Below are 21535 nucleotides of genomic sequence, written 5' to 3'. Positions count from 1 at the left end.
TTTTTTACATTTATATGAATTTGAATTCGATAATAAATTTAATATTTAAAATATATGAGCTTGCGCTTTGAACCAAGCTTAATTTATTTAAAGTTAAACATTCTTCTATTTATTATTTCACATTTATAAAGTATTTTTAGTTAAAATAATAAAAACAACCTTTTAATATTTTCCAAATGTTACATATTTTCATTTATTTTAAAATTTTCAATTGTTCAAGAATATAAAGTGCAGGGAAAAAGGAAGTAAACTTGGAAATGTAGTAAGGAATATAAAGTGGCCTTCAATATGTAGTTTCCGTGCCTTTTCCCCTTGGAAAATTCCAACTTTTTTTTTCTTCTTTTTCGTCTTTTCATTGTCTTTGGCCAACAACGCTTAGGATCCCTAGCTTATCAACGCTTAGGATCCTTAGCTTGATCAACTTTCTTTGGCTCGTGATGGTGGATTTAGATTCCAAACTTCCCAAAGAAATTAGGAAAAACAACAAAGGAAACTTGTACATCAAAGATGGTCAATTTCACATTCATATCCGAAATTAAAATTAAAAGTATTTAATGTGTAAGTGTTAATTTGATAATACTTTTAAAAAGTAATATGAAAAAATATTTTGAGAAATACTTTAAAAAGTTTAGTTTAAAATTTGAGTGTTTAAGGTTGTTATCAAAAATATTTTAAAAAATAAAATATTTATTTTAGACATGTTATTATCAAATAATAAATATATATTTAAATAATATTTAAATTAATTAATATTATTATATTTTAATAAAATTATAAAAAATTATTATAACTCGTTGTTAATATTTTAATAAATAAAATATAAATCTTAAATATTTTAAGTAATAAATATTAATTATTTATAAAATTTAATTAGAATATATAAATTATATTTTAAATATTTAAATATAACCATTAAATATTTATAATTAGTATTTTAAAAATATTATTTTATTTTTAATTAATAAATTTAATTAAGAAAAAAAACTATATTATTAGAGAAATAAAAAAATAATTGAGCACGTACTTTCCCTTCATAAAAATACCAAAAATTTCAGCCAAAAAAACATTAATCCAAGCTGCTAAGAACACAGAGGCTTAAAAACGGGGGGTCAACCATAAGTAAGTTGCTGCGTGAGCAGTGATACATTATCAGAGGCAAAGAAGAAAGGTCAAAAATGGGTCTTCTTACAAATAGAGTTGAGAGGAATGAGATCAAACCAGGAGATCATATTTACACTTACAGAGCTGTTTTCGCTTACTCTCATCATGGTATCTTTTCTCTCCTTCTTTTACTTGAGTGAAATTTATGGGTTTCTTCTTTTCTGTAAAAGAAAGGACTTGGAAACTTTATGCCTTGTGATCTGGGTATTCATCTAGGTTTCTGAGTTTTTAAATTCGTGGTCCCGTTTTGCTTGCTTCAGTTTACTTTCTTTTTTCTTGTAGATTTTACTAAATTTTCGAAAATTTTCCATGTCTCAATCTTGCAATTCTAATTCTTTTGGTCTTTTTTTGGCTATTTTGTACCAATAATATTCTGGATCTTGGTAACATACAGGTAAAAGTTACCCCTTTTTTCATGAAGAGGTGAAAATTTACTCCAGAAGCTCTGAAACTCAAAATGGTCTTATAAACTAAGATACCTTTCCTTGTCATTGTGCCGTAGAATGTCTAGGATTGACATGATGACATCCTTTATTTTCTGTCAGAGGTTTTGAGTTTTTCTTTTCTTCGTTTCCAACAAGTACTGGTTCTGAGAGGTAATATTTTAAGATGAAGAGAGCTAATAGAAAACTTTAAACCCTTTTGAACCTGGGGAATGAAGTGGAAGATAAATTATATGGTGGTCTCTGTCTTAAGCTACAGGAATGTTATCATTGGCCGTTGATGCTTTTTGACATTTTCTTTTGAATCAAGATTGGCCTCTGTCAAATTAGCTATGTAAAGTGTTCTGTAGAAAGCAATTGTTACAAAGGCCACACAGTTACTTGGTTATGTCGTTGAGCAATCAAATACTGTCTTGTTACTATGATGAAGTTCATTCACTAGCTTTATTTTCAAAAGTCTAGAGTTCTTAGCTTGAAAAAGTTATGAGGACAATAAGTCTCGGCCACTATCCCACAGCCAGAATCCTAAATGTTGCACCTATTCTTATATTTGTTTCTATCTTTCCTTTCTTCTTGTTCAGAAGTTGCATTGTCACGAAAGATTCGAAGTTCCGATCCCAATCATGCATCTCTTAAGCAACAAAATTTTAGGTCCATTCTTTTTGTTCTATAGGTTAACTGCTAAAACTTGAAATGGTAGCTGATATTCTTGGACTCCTTCATTTCTAGGTGGTTTAAGACTGATCTCATGGCAGCATCAACTGAGTTATTTATGTCTTGAGGAGTCATATCATCTTTCTCGACATTTCTTCACTTTGCCTTAATTCCAAAGCATATCTCTGCTTCTTGCTTCTTATTCCAGTATCAAAATCCTCAATTATACCATGCTTGCATTAATCTTAAGTTCATAATCAACTCATTATTCTACCTTACTACTTTATGGCTTTGTACCACTTATTTTAAAGGTATCTTCAAACTTTTCTAGGATGTTGATGATGCTTGAATCAAGCTCAATATTGTGCATATGCTTGTTGAATGTCAAATCATGTAGGTATCTTTGTTGGTGGAAGCAAGGTGGTTCATTTTAGACCTGAACGTAACTTGGATTCCAGCATTGATACATCTTCTAATCTATTGGATCCGACATTCCCTCAATCAACTTGTCCAACTTTCCCTGATTGCGGCTTCCGGCAGCCAAACAGTGGGGTAGTACTCTCATGCCTGGATTGTTTCCTTCGAAATGGATCTCTCTACTGTTTTGAATACGGGGTGACCCCATCCGTTTTCCTTGCCAAAGTGCGAGGAGGCACATGCACCACTGCAGCCTCTGATCCTCTTGAAACAGTTATCCACCGGGCAATGTATCTTCTTCAAAACGGGTTTGGAAACTATGACATATTCGAGAATAACTGCGAGGATTTTGCTCTGTATTGCAAAACTGGTCTTCTGATTCTAGACAATCTAGGAATTGGAAGAAGTGGTCAGGCCTCTTCCGTGATAGGTGCCCCATTGGCTGCGCTTCTTTCTTCCCCGCTAAAGCTTTTGATGCCAAGTCCTATAGGTGTGGCAACAGTTACAGCCGGAATGTACTGTATGACCCGATATGCAACTGATATAGGCATTCGAACTGATGTGATCAAGGTGGCGGTTGAGGACTTGGCCGTGAGCCTAGGCTGGGCAGGGCGTCCTGATGAAGCAGCTGAAGAAAATGAGGCTTCTAACAGACAAGTTGTGGCATTGTGACATGATCTGTATTTATTCTGCATGAGAATAAAGCAGTAGCATAGACTTGATTGAACTCCTAATGTGATTGTCGCCTCCAAGTTTCTCACTGCTCATAACATTGTTAACTTTTCTCAGGCTAGTTTCTTGCCGTTTAAGCTATGCTATATTCGGACAGAACTTGAGATATGGATTAAATGAAAGCCATGACATTGCTTGTTATTATGGATAACAAATTAACAATCTCTGATGTAAATATATAAAATCTTTTACTGAAAAGCAATGGAGTATATAACTGTTTTTATTATCAGTAATATTTTTCTAATAGAGGTATGGTAGAGTGTTGGACTCTTAATTTTATTGATGTCAAACCTTTGCAACATAAAAAAAAAAAATGTGTATGTAGATTTCTAATAATAATATTAAAACCAATCAGATTTAAATATACATATATGCTTGTAATCGACCCGTCAACCATTCTTGGAGTCGAAAGGTGCAACCAACTTGGCACAACAATACACCTTTGTAAAGCCTTTAGCTGCTCAGTGGTTTCCTCATGAACTGTTGGGAAATTTAATCTCCATATCAACTATTTTTCATTAAGTTTGTTAAATAATTTATTTGACTTTTTTTTAAATGGGGATGTGACATATACATTTGATTTTTTTTATTTTATTGTTGGACAGATGTTACACTTATTTTATACAATATTAGGGGAGAGATGAGATAACACAGTTTGAACTTGTGCAATACGAATTATTTGACAATAGTTCTAATCACCGCTGTATACAAATCAAGATATGTTTCTTTTCTTTTTTTTCTAAATTTAACTCAAAATATGTTAAGGCGTATGTCATATAATCACATATTTTATAAAGAATTAATATAAGATATATTGTCGGTGTATAGGACTCATATATTATCATTTAATAATAATATGACACATCATTGTTGGTATAAAATAAAAATATTAAAAGACTTAAAATAAATACCAACTTCTTTTAAACATAATTAAATATTAACTATAATTATTTTGTTTCTCTTTGGAGTTTTAAATTTTGGATTTGATTTCATATTTTAGATTTTGGATTATGGTTATGATTTTTGAATTTCAGGTTTCATGTATTTGCATTTATTTATGTTTAATAGTTATAATTATTTTTTAAATAAAGTTATTTATATTTATTTTTAAATCCTTTAATATTTTTGTTTTGCATGTGTTATCCTACTATTAGTTCATAGTGCATTAAATCTCTTCATCGATAGTGCATCAAATATTTTCCTAATTTAAGTCAAGGTTATTAATATCATATGGGTATATATCGTTGTTAGGATCAACCCGATTTAAGCAATGGACAAGTAAAAATAGCAGAATAAATTGAGAAATTGAACACACAAATTTAACGTAGAAAAACTCCTCCAAAGAGAATAAAAAATCACTGGCAAAGATAATTTTACTATAATGGCAAAAGAACGAAGAGTATAAAAGATGGAGATAAAAAACTAAACCTCGAAAGCCCAAAAACAAAGAACCCTCAAAACGTAAACACAAAATTCTCTAAATGTGTTATGAGTTCTAATCTCTAATGAGTGTATTTTCTAATGTTGTAAAAGAGCCTATTTATAGGCTAAATTAGCAAGTCAAATAAACTATACTAATAAATGCTAAATATATTATACTAATAAATACTAAATCTTCTAGAAAGAAAATATATTTTTGTTTAACTTGACTTGCAAGCAATCTCTTAGAATTTGTGTCACACAACTCTAACAATCTCCACCTTGACACGAATTCTTTCAACGCCATCTTTTCCAAAGCCTGCCACGGGCCTATCTTGAACTATGTAGGGAATTAACTGAGTCGAATCTATGTTTAGAAGCTGGAAGACTTAGTATTGATGGAGAAGAAGCGTAATATATCTTCTTTCTAGAAGATTTAGTATTTATGAGTATAATATATTTAGCATTTATTAGCATAATATATTTGAATTTGATTAGAATTAGGTCGAAACTCTTTTTGTAATCATTCAAATTCGACATAGTGAATTTTCTTCTCCTCTGCCCATTATTTTTTCCCGTAAGGGTTTCCACGTAAAATTAGTGTATGTTCTTTTTTTTTATTCGTCTTTGTTCAAATACGGGTATGTAACAAATATTGCTACATTTTAATATACCATTTTGAGTTTATTATTATTATTTAAATATTATATATAATCTAATTTCTAGTTTATTAATGAATTATATATTTAAAAATATATTTGTATATAAATATAAAATTTAAAATTATTAGTTAAGTTAAATAACTTAATTTGATTAATTATATTTTAATTTTAATGTAATTGTAAAAAATAATAAAATGGTCAAGATAAAAAATGTTAATTGATATAGATTGATACACACCCGCACAAACTAATATTGATCGAAAATGATTGAAACATACGAAACATCGGAAAAACACTCAACTTTTTATGAAAAGAAAAGTTCAATTATTTCATGCCAATCTATATAATTCTATATAAAAGGAAGCTCATGGCTATTTTCTTTTATATTATTATAAATAAATGATTAAATTTTAATTTAGATCTTTTATTATGCTTAAATTTAATATTTAATTCTTATATTTTAATTTTTAATATAATATAATATTTATATATTTATAATATTATTAATTAGTTCAAATAGTTAATATCATTAATTTTTTATTAAAATGTTATGTAGTTATATATAATTTGAAAGTAGATTTTAAATCCAAAAGTAGAAGAATTAAATTTTGAAAAAAAATAGGAGAGTAAATTCTAAATGTACGAAGTGTACAGAGACTTAGAGTCATGATTGTTTGAATTAAATCTGGAACCGACTAATATATTGGTCCGAAGAGAGGCATTCGATCAGTTGATGGACTAACTGGTACAAACTGGTTGAACTAGGCTAAAAAAACCATTGAAATGATTTTTTTTATGATTTATTTAATTGAATTGTACGAACCAATGGCCTAATCGATTCAACCCTAATCCGATTCTGAAACCTTGTATTAATTATATTTTAATTTTTAAATTTTTACGTTATAATTTATATAAATAAATAATCAATCCAATATAAAACTTGAGCGGAATCATACTAATTTAAAATTTAAACGGTGCATAACGACTGATACCGTTGCAATGCTCACCACTCTAAGGTTAGTTGAAATCTCAAATGCCATACAAATATATCATAATATAAAAATAATAGTATAATATAATATAATAAAAGGAAGTAAAGACATCCAAAATTGCCTCCCATAGTTGGGAGATTGAATTATTGGTGTTAGAAAATACCTACGGATTTATTTAATCTGGTATCAAGTTGAATTTGTTTAGTGTAAACTCATAAATTTTGGGACAAGCAAAGACTTCGATGGTGATTACATTACATCTATATTTCTGATTTTGTGATGTAATTATGGATGAGTATTGGATTATTATTTCTAATATTGTATATATATGTTTTTGGTGTGTTTTGTTTGTTTTTTTATGTATGTTTATCTATTAAAAGTTACACAATATTGAGAGCTTCAACGGAATTTGAGGACTACTCTACTGTTTTACCATGCACATCATGTATCGAGGGAGTTTTCTCAAACTTATTTTTAATTGGAAACTTATTAGGAACAACATGTAATTTAAGTGTGGGGAGACACATAATTTTCTATTTTTTTTGTTTTGTCTGTTTTATTAAAAAATATTATTTATGTTTTTGTTTGAAATGCATGGTGTTTGAATTATGTTTGACATTGATATATTTGGTTTTTGGTATTGAATGTGCATTTGACTCTCAAAGCACACAAATTATGGTTGATCTTAGTTAATTTAGTTCTCTAAAAGTAGATTAGTTAGTTCAATAAGGTTAAGTTGCATATTGGGCTAGAGGTGATTATTTTCTATGAGAATATGTATGAATTTGTGTCAAATGATAGATAAGTTGTATAGATAATTGTAGATAGATAGTGCTTGAATCTTTTGTCATTCATTTGTGTAAATGTTGAGCATGATTGAAATTGTGTAATGTGAAATGTTTTGAGGATGACCTAAGATATTGTTTGGATAACTAGAGCATAAATAAGCATACCTTTATGCTATCCCTAGGTCCCATGTTTTAGCCTTTATTTATCCTTTCTTGATGAACCTTTATTTTTGAGACCTTGAGCTTAAATTGAGTATGAAACTTAAACATTCTATGTCCTTATTATTTGATTTGCATCATGAAATGGACGTAGAGCCTTGGATATTGAAGGTTAGGTAGCAACATTATAGTGGTTTCAAAATGTGTACTTGAGTGAAAAAGTGAGGAACTGGTTCAACATGGTTGGTATAAACTTTTGCTAAAATATGCTTAAATGAAAATTTTGTGAGTGAACAAAAGCAATCTGAAGGTTAAAAGCATGATGACTGAATAAAAGCACTGAACGTGTCAAAAGCATTGTGAGTGAAAAGAGTGATATACTAGAATGTACTCAAATGATGAATCATATTCGAGCTTAAAAAGAATTATTTCATTTTTATAATGCACAAAACTTGATAGTTTGTTTTTTTTTTTGGTTCTTGTTAATATTGAACCATATCCTCCATAATTTGGAGATAAAAGGGAGGTGAGAGAAGGAGGGATAAGGAGGTGAGCTTAATGATAAATGTTGGATCTAGTGACTTAAGTGTAGCATTTTTGTTAATGAACACTTGTAATTTTTTAAAACAGATTGGTTAATAAAATTATTCATGAATTACATTAATACTTTGTATAATGTCCTCATACAATTTTTTTACGTAAAGAAAAATAAAAGTAAATATTGCTCATTGGTTGCTTAATGTTTAAACTAATATTAAGCGGATCGTAATACGAAAAGACAAATTATATTAGTAGATGAACCTAAACATACCCTTAGTCTAATATGTCGTATATCAAGTCCAATTAGGGAGATGCTTTGTCTTGGGCATTGAAATGGATAACTCACAGAAGATAGAGACATAGATGTGACTGGCTTGACTGACAGCACATTGAACTGGACCCAAGAAAAATAGATCATGAATTCATTTATGGATTTATTCACTTGTGACGTTCATAGTGTGACATAATGATAGCCTCCAGAGGTACCAACATCCAGAGTAAGAATCATGCACAAGAGATATGAAATAAGCGGTATCCGCAAGTATACGGGTTAGTTTGTAATATACTTACAACGAAGTAGGTAAGTATTACGAGGATTGTACCCAAGAGAGGCGAGTACTAAATTAATTTTAACCTAAGTACAAGTAGATCTAATTAGTACTTTAACTAAAACATATTACGATAAAATATAAATAGAATTTTTTGGGGTTTTATAAATAAAGGAACAAAATACCACAAATGAAAAGAATTTCAAAAAAACTAACTTATAAACTCTATCAAATCTAGCTATGGGTGATTAGCTCACTTTGGTGGTCATAACTAATTACTATTTTTGGGTTTCTATTCAATAAACTAGCCCATTAACCTAGCAGGATCTTTCGATCTTCCAGTAAACTAATGAGTCGGCAATAACTACCTATCTCTCGACCTCACAGAACAAACTGGTTTGAGGCTAAGGTGATCACTGATAGGCCATACCAATTTTGGGTTAATTCCCATCTAAATGACTTCTTAGGGTCGTCAGGCCTTGGGTTTAAGTTCTTTCTCTCCCAAACAGTTGATCCGTTAAGAAAACCATACATAGTCATTAATTAGCCACACTTCCACTCACTAATCCCCCATAAGAGAATTAGTTCCTCATAGATCTCATAAACACAATAAACTTGACAAATAATACATGTTGTAGGCCAATTTTGGCCCGTTTACACTTTAGGCCCAATATATTAAACCCAAAACAGACCCTAAACCAATACCCAACAAACAATACAAGCTACCCAAACCCAACTACCCATTTAACCCATCCTCAAACCCAATCTAAACCTAAGCCCACTAATCCCAAAACAATGTAGCCCAAACCATAACAAAAAAACAACAACGAAAATTTCAAACCCTAGGTGCGCCGCACCTAGGGTCTTCTGACAACATGACTGTCACATCCACCGTCAGCCACCATACCTCCACTCCACCACCATCAACCACTCTGCAAAATAAAGCAGACACGCAAGCAGCAAAAACGGATTAGAAAGCAATGAAAACAACTATATAAGCCAAACAAAGTGATGTAAAAAGGGGATTTTTTTCGATAATTTTCAATACATACATACATTATTTTCAAAAAAAAAATAGTAGATCAAGCAAGAAAATCAATCCAAATCAGAAAACCAAAGCATTAACAGTCGAAACTAGAAACCCTAAGGTGATTTCATCATTTTTCTCTATTTATTTTAAATCTTTTTTAGTATATATCTTTATCTATAAAAAAAAGATATATATTATTAAGCAAAATAAAATAAAATAAAATAAAATAAAGAAAAAAAAAATATACCTTTTGAACTTCCGTGGCGGCGAACTGCTGACAATAAGACGATGATCGGCGACCGGACGGTGATCGCCCTGTATGGGAAATCACCTCACCTCACCCCTCCCCTCTCTCTTTTTTTTTTTTCTCTCCAGCAGCACAAATGATTTTTTTCTAAAAAAGGCCCTTTTATAGCCTCCCAAAACGACATCGTTTTGGGGGCTGCCTTTTAACCCCAAAACGACGTCGTTTTGAGCTAACCCGTGTGTTGACCCGACCCGCTCCAAGGATCCGCGTGTTTTTACTTAAGGGTTTAATTGCGCAAATGACCCTTCCACCTTTTTATGTTTTCGCAATTGAGTTTTTTAATATTTCTTAATTTGGCCCCAAAATTTGTTGCACTTTGTGATCTGGTCCTCTGCCATATGCTGCGTTTTAGGATGAGGGAATATTGCACTTTTGGTCCTCTTCCGTTTTGCGCCCGTTCAAATAAGTCCTTCCTTTTTGTTTTTATTTCGAATTCGCCTCAAAAATTTCATTTTTAATTAAATTTCGTCCTTTTTTCACTTTTTTCACATTATTTTATTTTTATTTTAATATTATTTATACTATTATATTTTATTACTGTTATTATTATTATATTTTTATTTATTAGCATTTCATTATTATTATTTTTTACTTAATATTTATATATATATATATTATAGTATTATTAATAGTTTTAATATTATTGTTTTTGTTAATATATTCATATGCCATATATGTATTCTTTCAATATATATATTATACTCCATATTACATACATATATTAATATTATATTATATATATTATTTTTTTAAATATTATATTTTTTATATGTTATGTATATATTTTAATATCATATTAGTCATATATTTTATTATATTATGTATATATTTTTAATAACTATATTATGTATGTATTTTTAACACTATATTACGTACATGCTTTTAATATCATTATTATGTATACATTTTAATATATATATGTGTGTATATTTATGTAGTACTATTAATAGTTGTTTTAATATTATTATTATTATTATTTCTAATATGTATATATTATTTATATATTTTAATACTATGTATATACCTTTTAATACTATTATTATGTTTATATTTTAGTATATATACGTATGTATATAGGTAACATTATTAGTGTTTAATATCATGTTTCGTCACTTTACTAACTATTATTATATGTATATATATATATTTATTGTTTTTATTTCGTGTTTAATACTATTATTACGTTTAATATCGCATGCATTGTTATTGTTTTTAATATTATTGTCACATTTATTATTTGCTTCAATGTATTTCTAAGTCCTTTATTTTTGTTTCTTACCCATTCATATCGGTTTGCTTTTTTATTATATTATTAGCATATCATTTTTTATTATTATTTTCTTTTTATTGTAAATATTATTTTTATTATTGTCCTAATGCTCTTATATTATATGTTAATATTTTTCATTCATTATATCATTGTTTGCACCATTTATTTATTTTGGAATTTTTATTTTGAAAAATATTTTTATTCATTTTTTTTCAATAAATAAGGCAATGTACCGATTTAACATTAAGTCATTGATTTCATCGCTATGTTGGGTGAAATTCGTCGGCTCGTGTTAAAAACAGGACGCCCTTCAAAAGAAACCGAAATTTTAAAAATTCTCGTGTTTTGATCGAATCATTATTAAATATCAAATTGAACTCGTATTTTTGAAAATTAAGACAACACATGTTTAACGAGATACCAATTTTGGGCGTCGCGAGGGTGCTAATACCTTTCTTGTGCGTAACTGACTCCCGAACCCTATTTTTTCTCTGGTTTTTGACGTAGATCTAAGCTCGGCCTTCTTTTTGTTTAAAAAAATAAATTTTCTTTTAAAAAAAGAGGATTTATTAGGTGTCCGATCACACCTAGGAAAAAGGATCAGTGGTGACTCCATTCTTTTTAAAACCGAAATTCCATTTTCAAATTTTCAAATAATCGCCTCAACTAGCGACCAAAGTGAAATTTTTACGTCGCTACAGCTGGCGACTCCGTTGGGGAGCCATTCTTGAGAGTCGAGTCGAATTAAATGCGTGTTGTCAAAATTTTCAAATTTCCTTGTTCAAATTAATATTTAGTCGTGATCCTCAAATTTTGTTTTCAAAAATCATGCATTTGCATCATGTTGTAAATATTTTTCTAACTTGTTTTATCTTTTGCTTTTCAGCTCTAAGTTTTTATAGTTTTAGTTCTGTAGTTTTAAAATAAGATGAAAGGTTTGTGAGTTTCTCCCCACACACCGTGCACTTGCATTTTGCATAACATAAGTTCTCTACCCAGGCTCCGTCCGTTTAAGTGAAAGTAAACGCTATGCCTTCGTGAGTTAACTTGTCCCTCCGCACAGGTTAGTGAATACTTTCGGGTTACATATGACTTATGCTTTCGTGAGTTAACTTGTCCCTCCGCATAGGCATAAGTAAATGTGATCCCTCAAATTGAACTTGTAAGCCTGTGATAGGCAATGACCGAGGCTTCGTACTAATCTTAGCAGATGACATTACGAAAAATTTGAGTACCTATCTAGAACCGAAACCGCATATAGTGAATCATATAAGCCACCTAATTAGAGCCATGATGAACCTCTATTCGTTAGTAGTCACCAAAATAAGTACATAGGAGAAACGCCTCTTACCTTTTATTTCTTTGACATTTACACTTTTTATTTGGATTTTCCGTAATTTTCCTCTGTTCATATTTGTTGTACTAACCAAGGTATTTGTCTTTGTTTTTATTTTGCATCATGCATCATAGGCATCTTGATTAGGAAGGTGTTGATTAGAGATTGGTTGCCCAAAAAGGGTTTCTGATGGATGAGTCAATTACACAAGTGATCGAGAAAAATGTCGTGATTCGAGACTGGTCTTTAAAGACTCAGAAAGTGAAAGGGGACAGTTTAACGGAAGGATGTATCTCCAATCTTCCCGAGCAAGTAATTTTAAATGCTCGTCAGAATAACCTCGAAGATTTGACTCAGATTTGGAAACAGTTGGACTCAGAGAGTAGGGGCATCTTCACTGAAAAGTACAGGGATATAGCTCACTTGATCGCCATCAACATAGACGAACAGTTGATTCAAGCCATGGTTCGATTCTGGGACCCAACTTACCAGTGCTTTACTTTCAATCAGGAAGATATGACTCCGACCATAGAAGAATATGCTGCTTTGCTTCGTGTTGGTAATGTGCAATTCAACAAGATATATATGAAAAAGCCTAAGCCAATGACTTTCAAGAAAAAGCTAGTGAGGTTGACCAGAATGACCGATATATGGGCTGAAAAACAGATAAAGAAAAAGAATGAAGTTAGTTGTGTTCCGTGGTTTTCTCTGCGAGACTTAGTTCAAAACCATCCAGATATTGCGAAGAGAATGGATCTGTTTGCTTTGGCCATTTATGGACTGATCGTCTTCCCAAAGGTTTTGGGGCATATAGAAGTCGCGGTAGTGGATTTCTTCGAAAGGTTGGGGCAAGGGATCAACCTCATCCCAACTATCTTGGCCGAGACTTTTAGATCTCTGAGTAGTTGTAGGAGAAAAGGGCAAGGACATTTTATCGGATGCGTGCAGTTACTTAATGTTTGGATTCTGAGCCATTTCTAGAAAGTAGAGCGCACACCTTTCCACATGTTCTCAAAAACATTCGCCCCATTAAAGGCTTATTTCGAGAAAGATTGGCCGAAAGATGTCATCTAGCAGCACTGGGTTTCGATTTTTCAAAACCTTCGCGCTGAAGAGATAACCTGGAGAGCATCATGGATTCGTCCTTCAGTTCTGATATATAAATGCGGAAGCCAAGATTGGGTGTCTTTACTAGGATTATGGGGAGGAATTGGATAAGCTCCGTTAATGGTTCAAAGGCAGTTTGCTTCACGATAGTTCATACCCGCTACCGGAGGATTGGCACAATCAGAGTTTGCCTTTACGGGTGAAGGCTACATGAAAAGAGTCCGAGATACTGCAAAGTTTTGGAAGGAAATTCACCTAATGGAGTTAGCCCTTTATGCTGATACTGTCACTTAGGATTATGACTTATGGAGAAAATGACGAGTGAATAGTCAAAAAATCTCACCGACGAGTTATACTTTCCAAAATCCTTTCACAGAAGAAATGCCATCCGAGCTGGAAGTGGCGAGACATGAATTCGAACGTGAAAAGGCCAAGCTATTACGGGATATTAGTTCCCTTCAGGAGGAAAACTACCAGCTGAAGATCGGGGTTCAAATTGAAGAATCCAAAACCATGAAAGTTCAAAAAGAAGCTGAGAACGTGAGAAACGACTTAAGGGACCTTTATTTGGAAAATAAAAAATTAAGAAATACTATAAAAAATAGTGGTTTGGGCAAGTCATCAGCAGAATGGAAGGAAGAAATCAGTAACATCAAAGGTGGGATAAAATTCTAGAAAGGAAAAGCAAAGAAAGAAGAGGAAAAAGTTACGCGTGCTATGATAGAGTTAAGAAAGAAGAATGTTGAGTATGAAACTGTGACTGCAGACTTTGTGACTAGTCAATCCGAATGTCAAGAGCTAAGAAGGAAAATACGAGATTTAAAAAATACACTGCAAGCTCAATAGCAACAATTGGATAATCTCCTAGAAGCCCTGGAAGAAAAGAATAGTCAGTACGACAGAGACATTCATGCTTACGAAAGAGCTCTCCAAGAAAAGAAAATGCAACTCGGCTTTTTGATCAATGAAATTTGCAAGGCGACTATGCAAGTTGTGCAATTATCAGATGAAGCCGAAACTCTCAGTTGCTAATTTCCTCCGAGCTAAAGATCAAGCATGTTAGAGTTCTTAGAGCGAGTGAAGAAACAAGGCGATGTGGCTAGGAAATTTGTGTAACTGTTGAATCAAAAAATGGCGAAACGTTTTGTAATAGACTCTTTTGATAAATGAAATGCCTAAGTATGGGGCTATCTTGAAATCAACACCAAAATTCTTGCATATTTATTCATGACTAACATTTATTCGTCATTTATTCAACATTCGTTTGTCATTTATTCATTCATCCATTCATTGCATGTACATATCTCATAATCATTCATTGAGGTTAAAACCGTATCATCCGCAGTTGCGAGACATCAAGTCTGGAATCACGCCATACTTATAGAACGCGTCTAAGAGCTAGAACCATAGAGGCCGAATTCAATGAGAGAATTGAAAGGATGGAAAGAGCCCAAAGAGAATTGCAAGAGCAGTTGGCTAAATTACAGCAGGAAATAAGAGATCTGATGGTGAGATCTCGAGAGGAATCACTCCAGCAAAAAGATCAAATGACCAAGATGATAGAAATGATGTTAGCTTTAGTTAAAGGAAAGGGGTCTATGTAGAGCCTTGACACTATGGAGCCTCAGCCAAGAACTAATCATGATCAGGATCCACTCTATCCCCCAGGATTCACTCCACCTCATGCACATGTAATGTAAAAAGAATGTCCTCGAGTAGAACCTGTAAGCTTGGAGCAACGACCCATACCCCCTGCTCATCTAGGGCAAGGTATATTCGTATCGAACCCCGGAGTTAATCCTGTCGATCCCAATGTTCCAGATTTGGATGATCCGGTAGAAATAGCCAGGTTGAAAATGGATGATCATGATGTTCAGGATAAGTATAGGAGTTTGGAAGAAAGACTCAAAGCGATAGAAGGTACTGAAGCCTTCTCTGCATTGAGTGCCAAAGAGCTCAGTTTGGTGCCCGATCTGGTTCTGCCTCCGAAATTCAAAGTACCAGATTTTGAAAAATACGATGGCACGAGATGTCCAAAAGCGCACCTTATCATGTTCTGCCTGAAGATGACTGGTTACGTGAATGAAGATAAATTGCTAATACACTGTTTTCAAGATAGCTTGGTCGGATCGGCTCTTCGATGGTATAATCAGCTTAGTAGAGAAAAGATTCGATCATGGAAAGACTTAGCATCTACATTTTGTGAACAATACAAGCATGTATCTGACATGGTGCCTGATCGGCTGACTCTGCAGATGATGGGAAAAAAGTCGACGAAAACTTTTAGACAATACGCCCAAAGATGGAGGGATATCTCGGCCCAAGTAGAACCCCCATTAACTAAAACTGAAATAACGGTCCTCTTCATCAACACTTTGAAAGCACCATTTTACGATAAGTTGGTAGGAAGTGCCACGAAAGATTTCACAGATATTGTAATATCCGGGGAACTTATAGAGAATGCCATCAAAAGTGGAAGGATGGAAGGCCTCAAGAGCTCGAAAAGGACAGTACCCATGAAGAAAAAAGAGGCAGAAACCTACATGGTGGGAACTGAGAGTCACTAGACTTCTAATCCGTCTCTAACCCAGTCACGACCTCGATATCGCCCACCTCCAAACTTCTATTATCCTCCCCAAAGCCCTTACTATCAAGCACCATCTCATTACCCTTCTTACCCCATTTACGCCACAAATAACCAAAGACCAGTCACTACGTTCCCACAGAATACCATGCCAGCTCAAAGCCAACCTAAAGATGAACAAAAACCGGCAAGACCCAATCCTAAAAAACCTCAATTCACCCCTATTCCCATGTCATACGGAGATCTGTACCCAAAACTATTAGAAAAACAATTAATATCCCCACATTATATGGCACCCTTGAAGCCTCCATACCCAAAATGGTACGACCGTAATGCTAGTTGCATGTACCACGCTGGAAACCAGGGGCATTCTATAGAAAAATTTTTGGCCTTTAAAAGGAGGGTTCAAGGTCTTATTGATGCAGACATTCTATGATTTGATGGTGTTGGCAATACGGCTGGAAACCCACTCCCTAATCACACTGCAGGGAACGTGAGCGCGGTGATAAAAGAAGACAAGTGGCGAACCAAAAGCTGCGTTTTTGAAATAAAGACACCTTTATAGAAGATATGGAAGGCGATGGTTGAAAAGGGGCTGTTCTGTCGCCCCTACAGAATTTTTAAAGAAGGAAGTATAAAAAGTCAATGTTTTTATGACTTCCATGGTATTGAAGGGCATGACATTCAGTCTTTTGAGGAATTGAGAAAGTTACTTCAAGATATGATGGACAATAAGGAAGTCAATATCTTTAACAAAATGAAAGAAGACGATGAAGGAGAAGTATGCACTTCTGATAATCAATCATCAGGTTTCCCTTATAGTGCCGATCGACCATTGGTGATTTATTACGATGCAAAAAAAGAGCAAGTGAAACCAAAGATAATAATTGAAGTACCATCTCCTTTCCTTTACAAAGACAACAAGGCAGTACCATGGAAATATGATGTCAACATCATCATACCTGAAGGTGAAAAATCCAAAGTTACTGCCGAAAATGTTGGAGAAGTTGGACACTTCACCCGCAGCGGGAGTTATTATTCTAAAGTGGTCGAACCAATGAAGAAGACTAATGACTTGAAGCAGAAAAGAAAGGCACTGATGCATGAGGCTGAGGTCGAACTTGAGACTCCGTCCGAACAAGAAGTTAAAAGGCCTATGCATGAAGAGGAAGCACATGAATTCTTAAAGTTCATCAAGCATAGTGAATATAACATCGTGGAACAGTTAAGCAAAGAATCGACACTAATCTTGGTATTATCCCTATTGTTGAATTCAGAATCACATCGGAATGCTTTGCTGAAAATGTTAAACTAAGCTTACGTGGCAAGCAATATATCTGTCGAAAAACTTGATAGGTGGGTGAATAACCTGAACGCGGATAATTTTATTTCTTTCAGTGATGACGAAATACCGCCAAATGGTAGGGGCTCCGTAAAAGCATTACATATCAAAACCCGCAAGGGTTATATAATACCGAATGTGCTCATTGATAACGGGTCAGCACTCAATGTTATGCCTTTGGCCACGCTTTCTAGAATTCCAGTTGATATATCTTATCTGAGGCCTTGTCACTCTACAGTAAGAGCATTTGATAGGACAAGACGAGAAGTCATAGGAAAAATTGAAATTCCTCTAGAAGTAGGCCTCTATATATATGACATCGAGTTTTAGGTCATAAACATCACGCCTTCATATAATTTCCTTTTAGGAAGGTATTGGATCCACTCTGCTAGGGCAGTCCCTTCATCTCTCCATCAAAAAGTGAAGTTTATCATGGATGGTCTTTTGGTCACTGTCGTGGGTGAGGAATACATTATCGCATCTATATCTACTGATACACCATACCTTGAAGTAAGCAAAGATGCAATAGCATGTTCCTTTCGTTCCTTCAAATTTATCAATGCTACGTTCGTTGCTGAAGGAAATAAAATTCCCATGCCTAAGTTGTCAAGGAACACCAAGATGGGAATTAAGCTGACTGTGGGAAAGGGAGCCCGAGCGAGGAAAGGTTTGGGAAGATATCAGCAAGGGATAGTTAGAGCTCTAAGACCAGTGCCCCATACCAGATATGCAAAAAAGAAGAAAACAGTTGCAGAAAGATCGAGAAAGGCGAATTGCAAGAGCCTTAGGCCAAGAATTAGAATGGGAGCCCATGACGTACCTTCCTTTGTCAAAAACATTTACATCTACAGGAATGATACACCCCGGGGAAGATAATCCATGAAGCACACTGTTATTAATTGGAAGGGGTCTTCAGAATGTCAGTATAAATGTCATTGACAAATGAGATGATGCAATTAAAGATGTTTCAATGATAGGCCCTTGTCTTCCTGGATTCGTTTTGAACAATTGGACTACTATGGACCTTCTTGTAGTTTCTAAGTCTCTTCCAGAGTAATGCTCAATGTTAACACTCTTCTTTTTGTATGTCTCTAAGTAATAGTGGGGTTCTTTTGTAAGAGCTTATGTTTGCTCTTTATCATTTAAATGAACATTAATGGAGATGCATTTTGTCATGGTCCTTTCATTCTTATTAAATTCATATTTTTTCCCTCTTCTCACAGCCTGTCATTGCATATATCTCACATAATGCCATGCTTGTTGGTCCCAATACTTTGATGATCCTCTATAGTTTTGTTTTCCATTCAACTTTCAGGTGCTCAGATATCAATGATATGAGCAAATCCGTTACAAATCTTGAAATCAATTTCGAGAAGGCTATTTGTTTAGGAGAGTTTGAAGCTGAGGAAAATGTTGAAGACTATGTCTCGTCTCCTAACTTACTAAGAATGGTAGAACAAGAAGATAAATAGATTCTACCTCATCAAGAATCTGTTGAGATAGTAAACTTGGAAAATGAAGAAAATAGGCAAGAAGTGAAGATTAGGACCTCTATTTCAGATAACACCAAATATGATTTGATCGCTTTGCTTCATGAGTACAAAGATGTATTTGTATGGTCGTATCAGGACATACCAGGATTGGATGAGGATGTAGTGGTCCATAGACTCCTACTGAAACCAGAATGCAAACCTATTCAACAGAAGCTAAGACGAATAAGACCTGAAATGCTGTTAAAGATAAAAGAAGAAGTCAAGAAACAATTTGATGCTGGCTTCCTACAAGTCTCCAAATACCCACAATGGGTAGCTAACATAATCCCAGTACCGAAGAAAGACGGCAATGTACGAATGTATGTGGATTTTCGCGATCTGAATCGAGCAAGTCTTAAAGATAATTTTTCTTTTCCCTACATCGATACATTGGTGGATAACACAGCCAAACATTCATTGTTTTCATTCATAGATGGATTCTTGGGTTATAATAAGATAAAGATGGCTCCTGAGGATATGGAGAAAACTACTTTCGTAACGATGTGGGGAACATTCTGTTATAAGGTGATGCCGTTCGGATTAAAGAACGCTGGGGCAACATATCAGAGGGCCATGGTGATGTTGTTTCATGACATGATGCACAAAGAAATAGAAGTCTACGTCGATGATATGATCGCCAAATCCAAGGGGGAAAGAGAGCATGTTGGGAACCTCAGGAAGTTGTTTGAAAGACTGAGAAAGTTCCAGCTAAAGCTCAATCCAGCCAAATGTACGTTTGGGGCTACCTCGGGAAAATTGCTAGGCTTTATCGTCAGCGAGAGAGGCATTGAAGTTGATCCAGAAAAGATTAAAGCCATACAAGACCTACCACCTCCGCGCATGCAAAAAGAAGTCAGAGGATTTTTAGGGAGGTTGAATTATATCGCTCGGTTCATTGCTCAACTTACCAACCAGTGTGACCCAATTTTTTGACTTCTTCGAAAGTATAATCCAGGAGAATGGAACGAGGAATGCCAAGTAGCTTTTGACAAGATAAAACAGTATTTGTCTAGTCCCCCAGTGCTAGTACCGTCAACTCTAGGAAAACCATTAATATTGTATCTGACCGAGTTCAAAAATTTAATGGGTTACGTACTGGGGCAACATGATGAGTTAGGGAAAAAGGAAAAGGCGATTTACTATCTCAGCAAAAGTTCACAGAGTATGAGGCAAAGTATTCGTCAAATGAAAAATTCTGTTGCGCTTTGGTTTGGGTAGTTCAGAGGCTCACGCAATATATGTTGTATCATACGACATGGTTGATTTCAAAGCTGGACCCCATAAAGTACATGATGGAATCACCTGCACTTTCAGGAAGAATGGCACGATGGCAGATCCTATTATCAGAATACGACATCGTCTATGTGAGCCAAAAGTCAATAAAAGGGAGTGCAATAGCTGATTTCTTAGCAACTCGAACGATGGAAGAATACGAGCCATTGAGATTTGATTTCCCAGATGAAGACTTGATGTGCATTACGGGAAAAAAATGTGAGTCATCCAAAGAGAAGTTATGGAAGATGAGCTTTGACGGTGCATCGAATACATTGGGGCATGAGATTGGAGCAGTCTTAGTATCACTAGAAGGGAACCATTATCCCTTCACTTCCAGGCTGAATTTCTTCTGTACCAATAACATAGCGAAATATGAAGCCTGTATCATGGGACTTCATGCAGCTATTGAATGAAATGTCGAAATCTTAGAGGTGTATGGGGACTCAACATTAGTGATATACCAAATCCGTGGAGATTGAGAAGTGAGAGATTCGAAATTAGTTAAATACAGCGATCTAGTGGTAGGACTGATTAAAGAATTTAAAGAAATAACTTTTAATTACTTCCCATGAGAAGAAAACCAATTGGCCGATGCCCTAGCCACTTTGGCTTCAATGTTCAAAGCAAATAGAAAAACAGAAATAATGCCTTTCCAAATGAGCATATACGAGGTCCCTGCACATTGTTTTAGCATTGAAAAAGAGCCAGATGGACGGCCATGGCTCCATGATATCTTAGAATATGTCAAGAATCAAAGGTATCCCGAACAAGCAAATGAGAATGACAAAAGAACCATCAGAAGAATGGCAGTGGGATTTGTTCTTGACGGGGACATCCTATACAAAAGAGGAAAAGATCAAGTGCTTCTAAGATGCGTGGATGCTATTGAAGCCAGAAAAATACTCAAAGATGTTCATGAAGGAATCTGTGGGACACATGCCAATGGTTTCACTATGGCCAAGAAGATTATGAGACTCGGTTACTACTGGTTGACGATGGAAAGCGACTGTATTAGTTATGCAAGAAAATGCCACAAATGTCAAATTTATGGCGATAAGATTCATGTAGCTCTTTCGCCCCTTCATGTCATGACTTCTCCGTGGCCTTTTTCTATGTGGGGCATGGATGTTATAGGGCCAATTTCCCCAAAAACTTCTAATGGACACTGATTTATTTTTGTCGTGATAGATTACTTCATGAAATGGATAGAAGCCGCTTCATTTGCTAATGTGACGAA

At 34.1% G+C, this 21535-nt stretch overlaps 1 protein-coding gene across 2 annotated transcripts; it reads left to right on the top strand.

The window, feature by feature from the left end:
* The first annotated feature begins 1017 nt into the window (after positions 1-1017).
* Positions 1018-3605, top strand: LOC108467566 (protein LEAD-SENSITIVE 1-like). Of its 2 annotated transcripts, none has more exons than XM_017768241.2 (2): positions 1018-1269; positions 2656-3605. In XM_017768241.2, the coding sequence occupies exons 1-2, from the start codon at positions 1176-1178 to the stop codon at positions 3345-3347; spliced, it is 786 nt and encodes a 261-aa protein (XP_017623730.1). In that variant the 5' UTR covers positions 1018-1175; the 3' UTR covers positions 3348-3605. The 2 variants fall into 2 exon arrangements, with proteins under 2 accessions (XP_017623730.1, XP_052874378.1); XM_053018418.1 differs by having other exon boundaries at positions 2590-3605.
* The last annotated feature ends 17930 nt before the right edge of the window (positions 3606-21535 follow it).

The sequence above is a fragment of the Gossypium arboreum genome, chromosome 8 (assembly GCF_025698485.1).
Source record: "Gossypium arboreum isolate Shixiya-1 chromosome 8, ASM2569848v2, whole genome shotgun sequence".
Lineage (NCBI taxonomy): Eukaryota > Viridiplantae > Streptophyta > Magnoliopsida > Malvales > Malvaceae > Gossypium > Gossypium arboreum.
The sequence above is the reverse complement of the archived record's forward strand: the minus strand, read 5'-3'. Positions and strand labels throughout refer to the sequence as shown.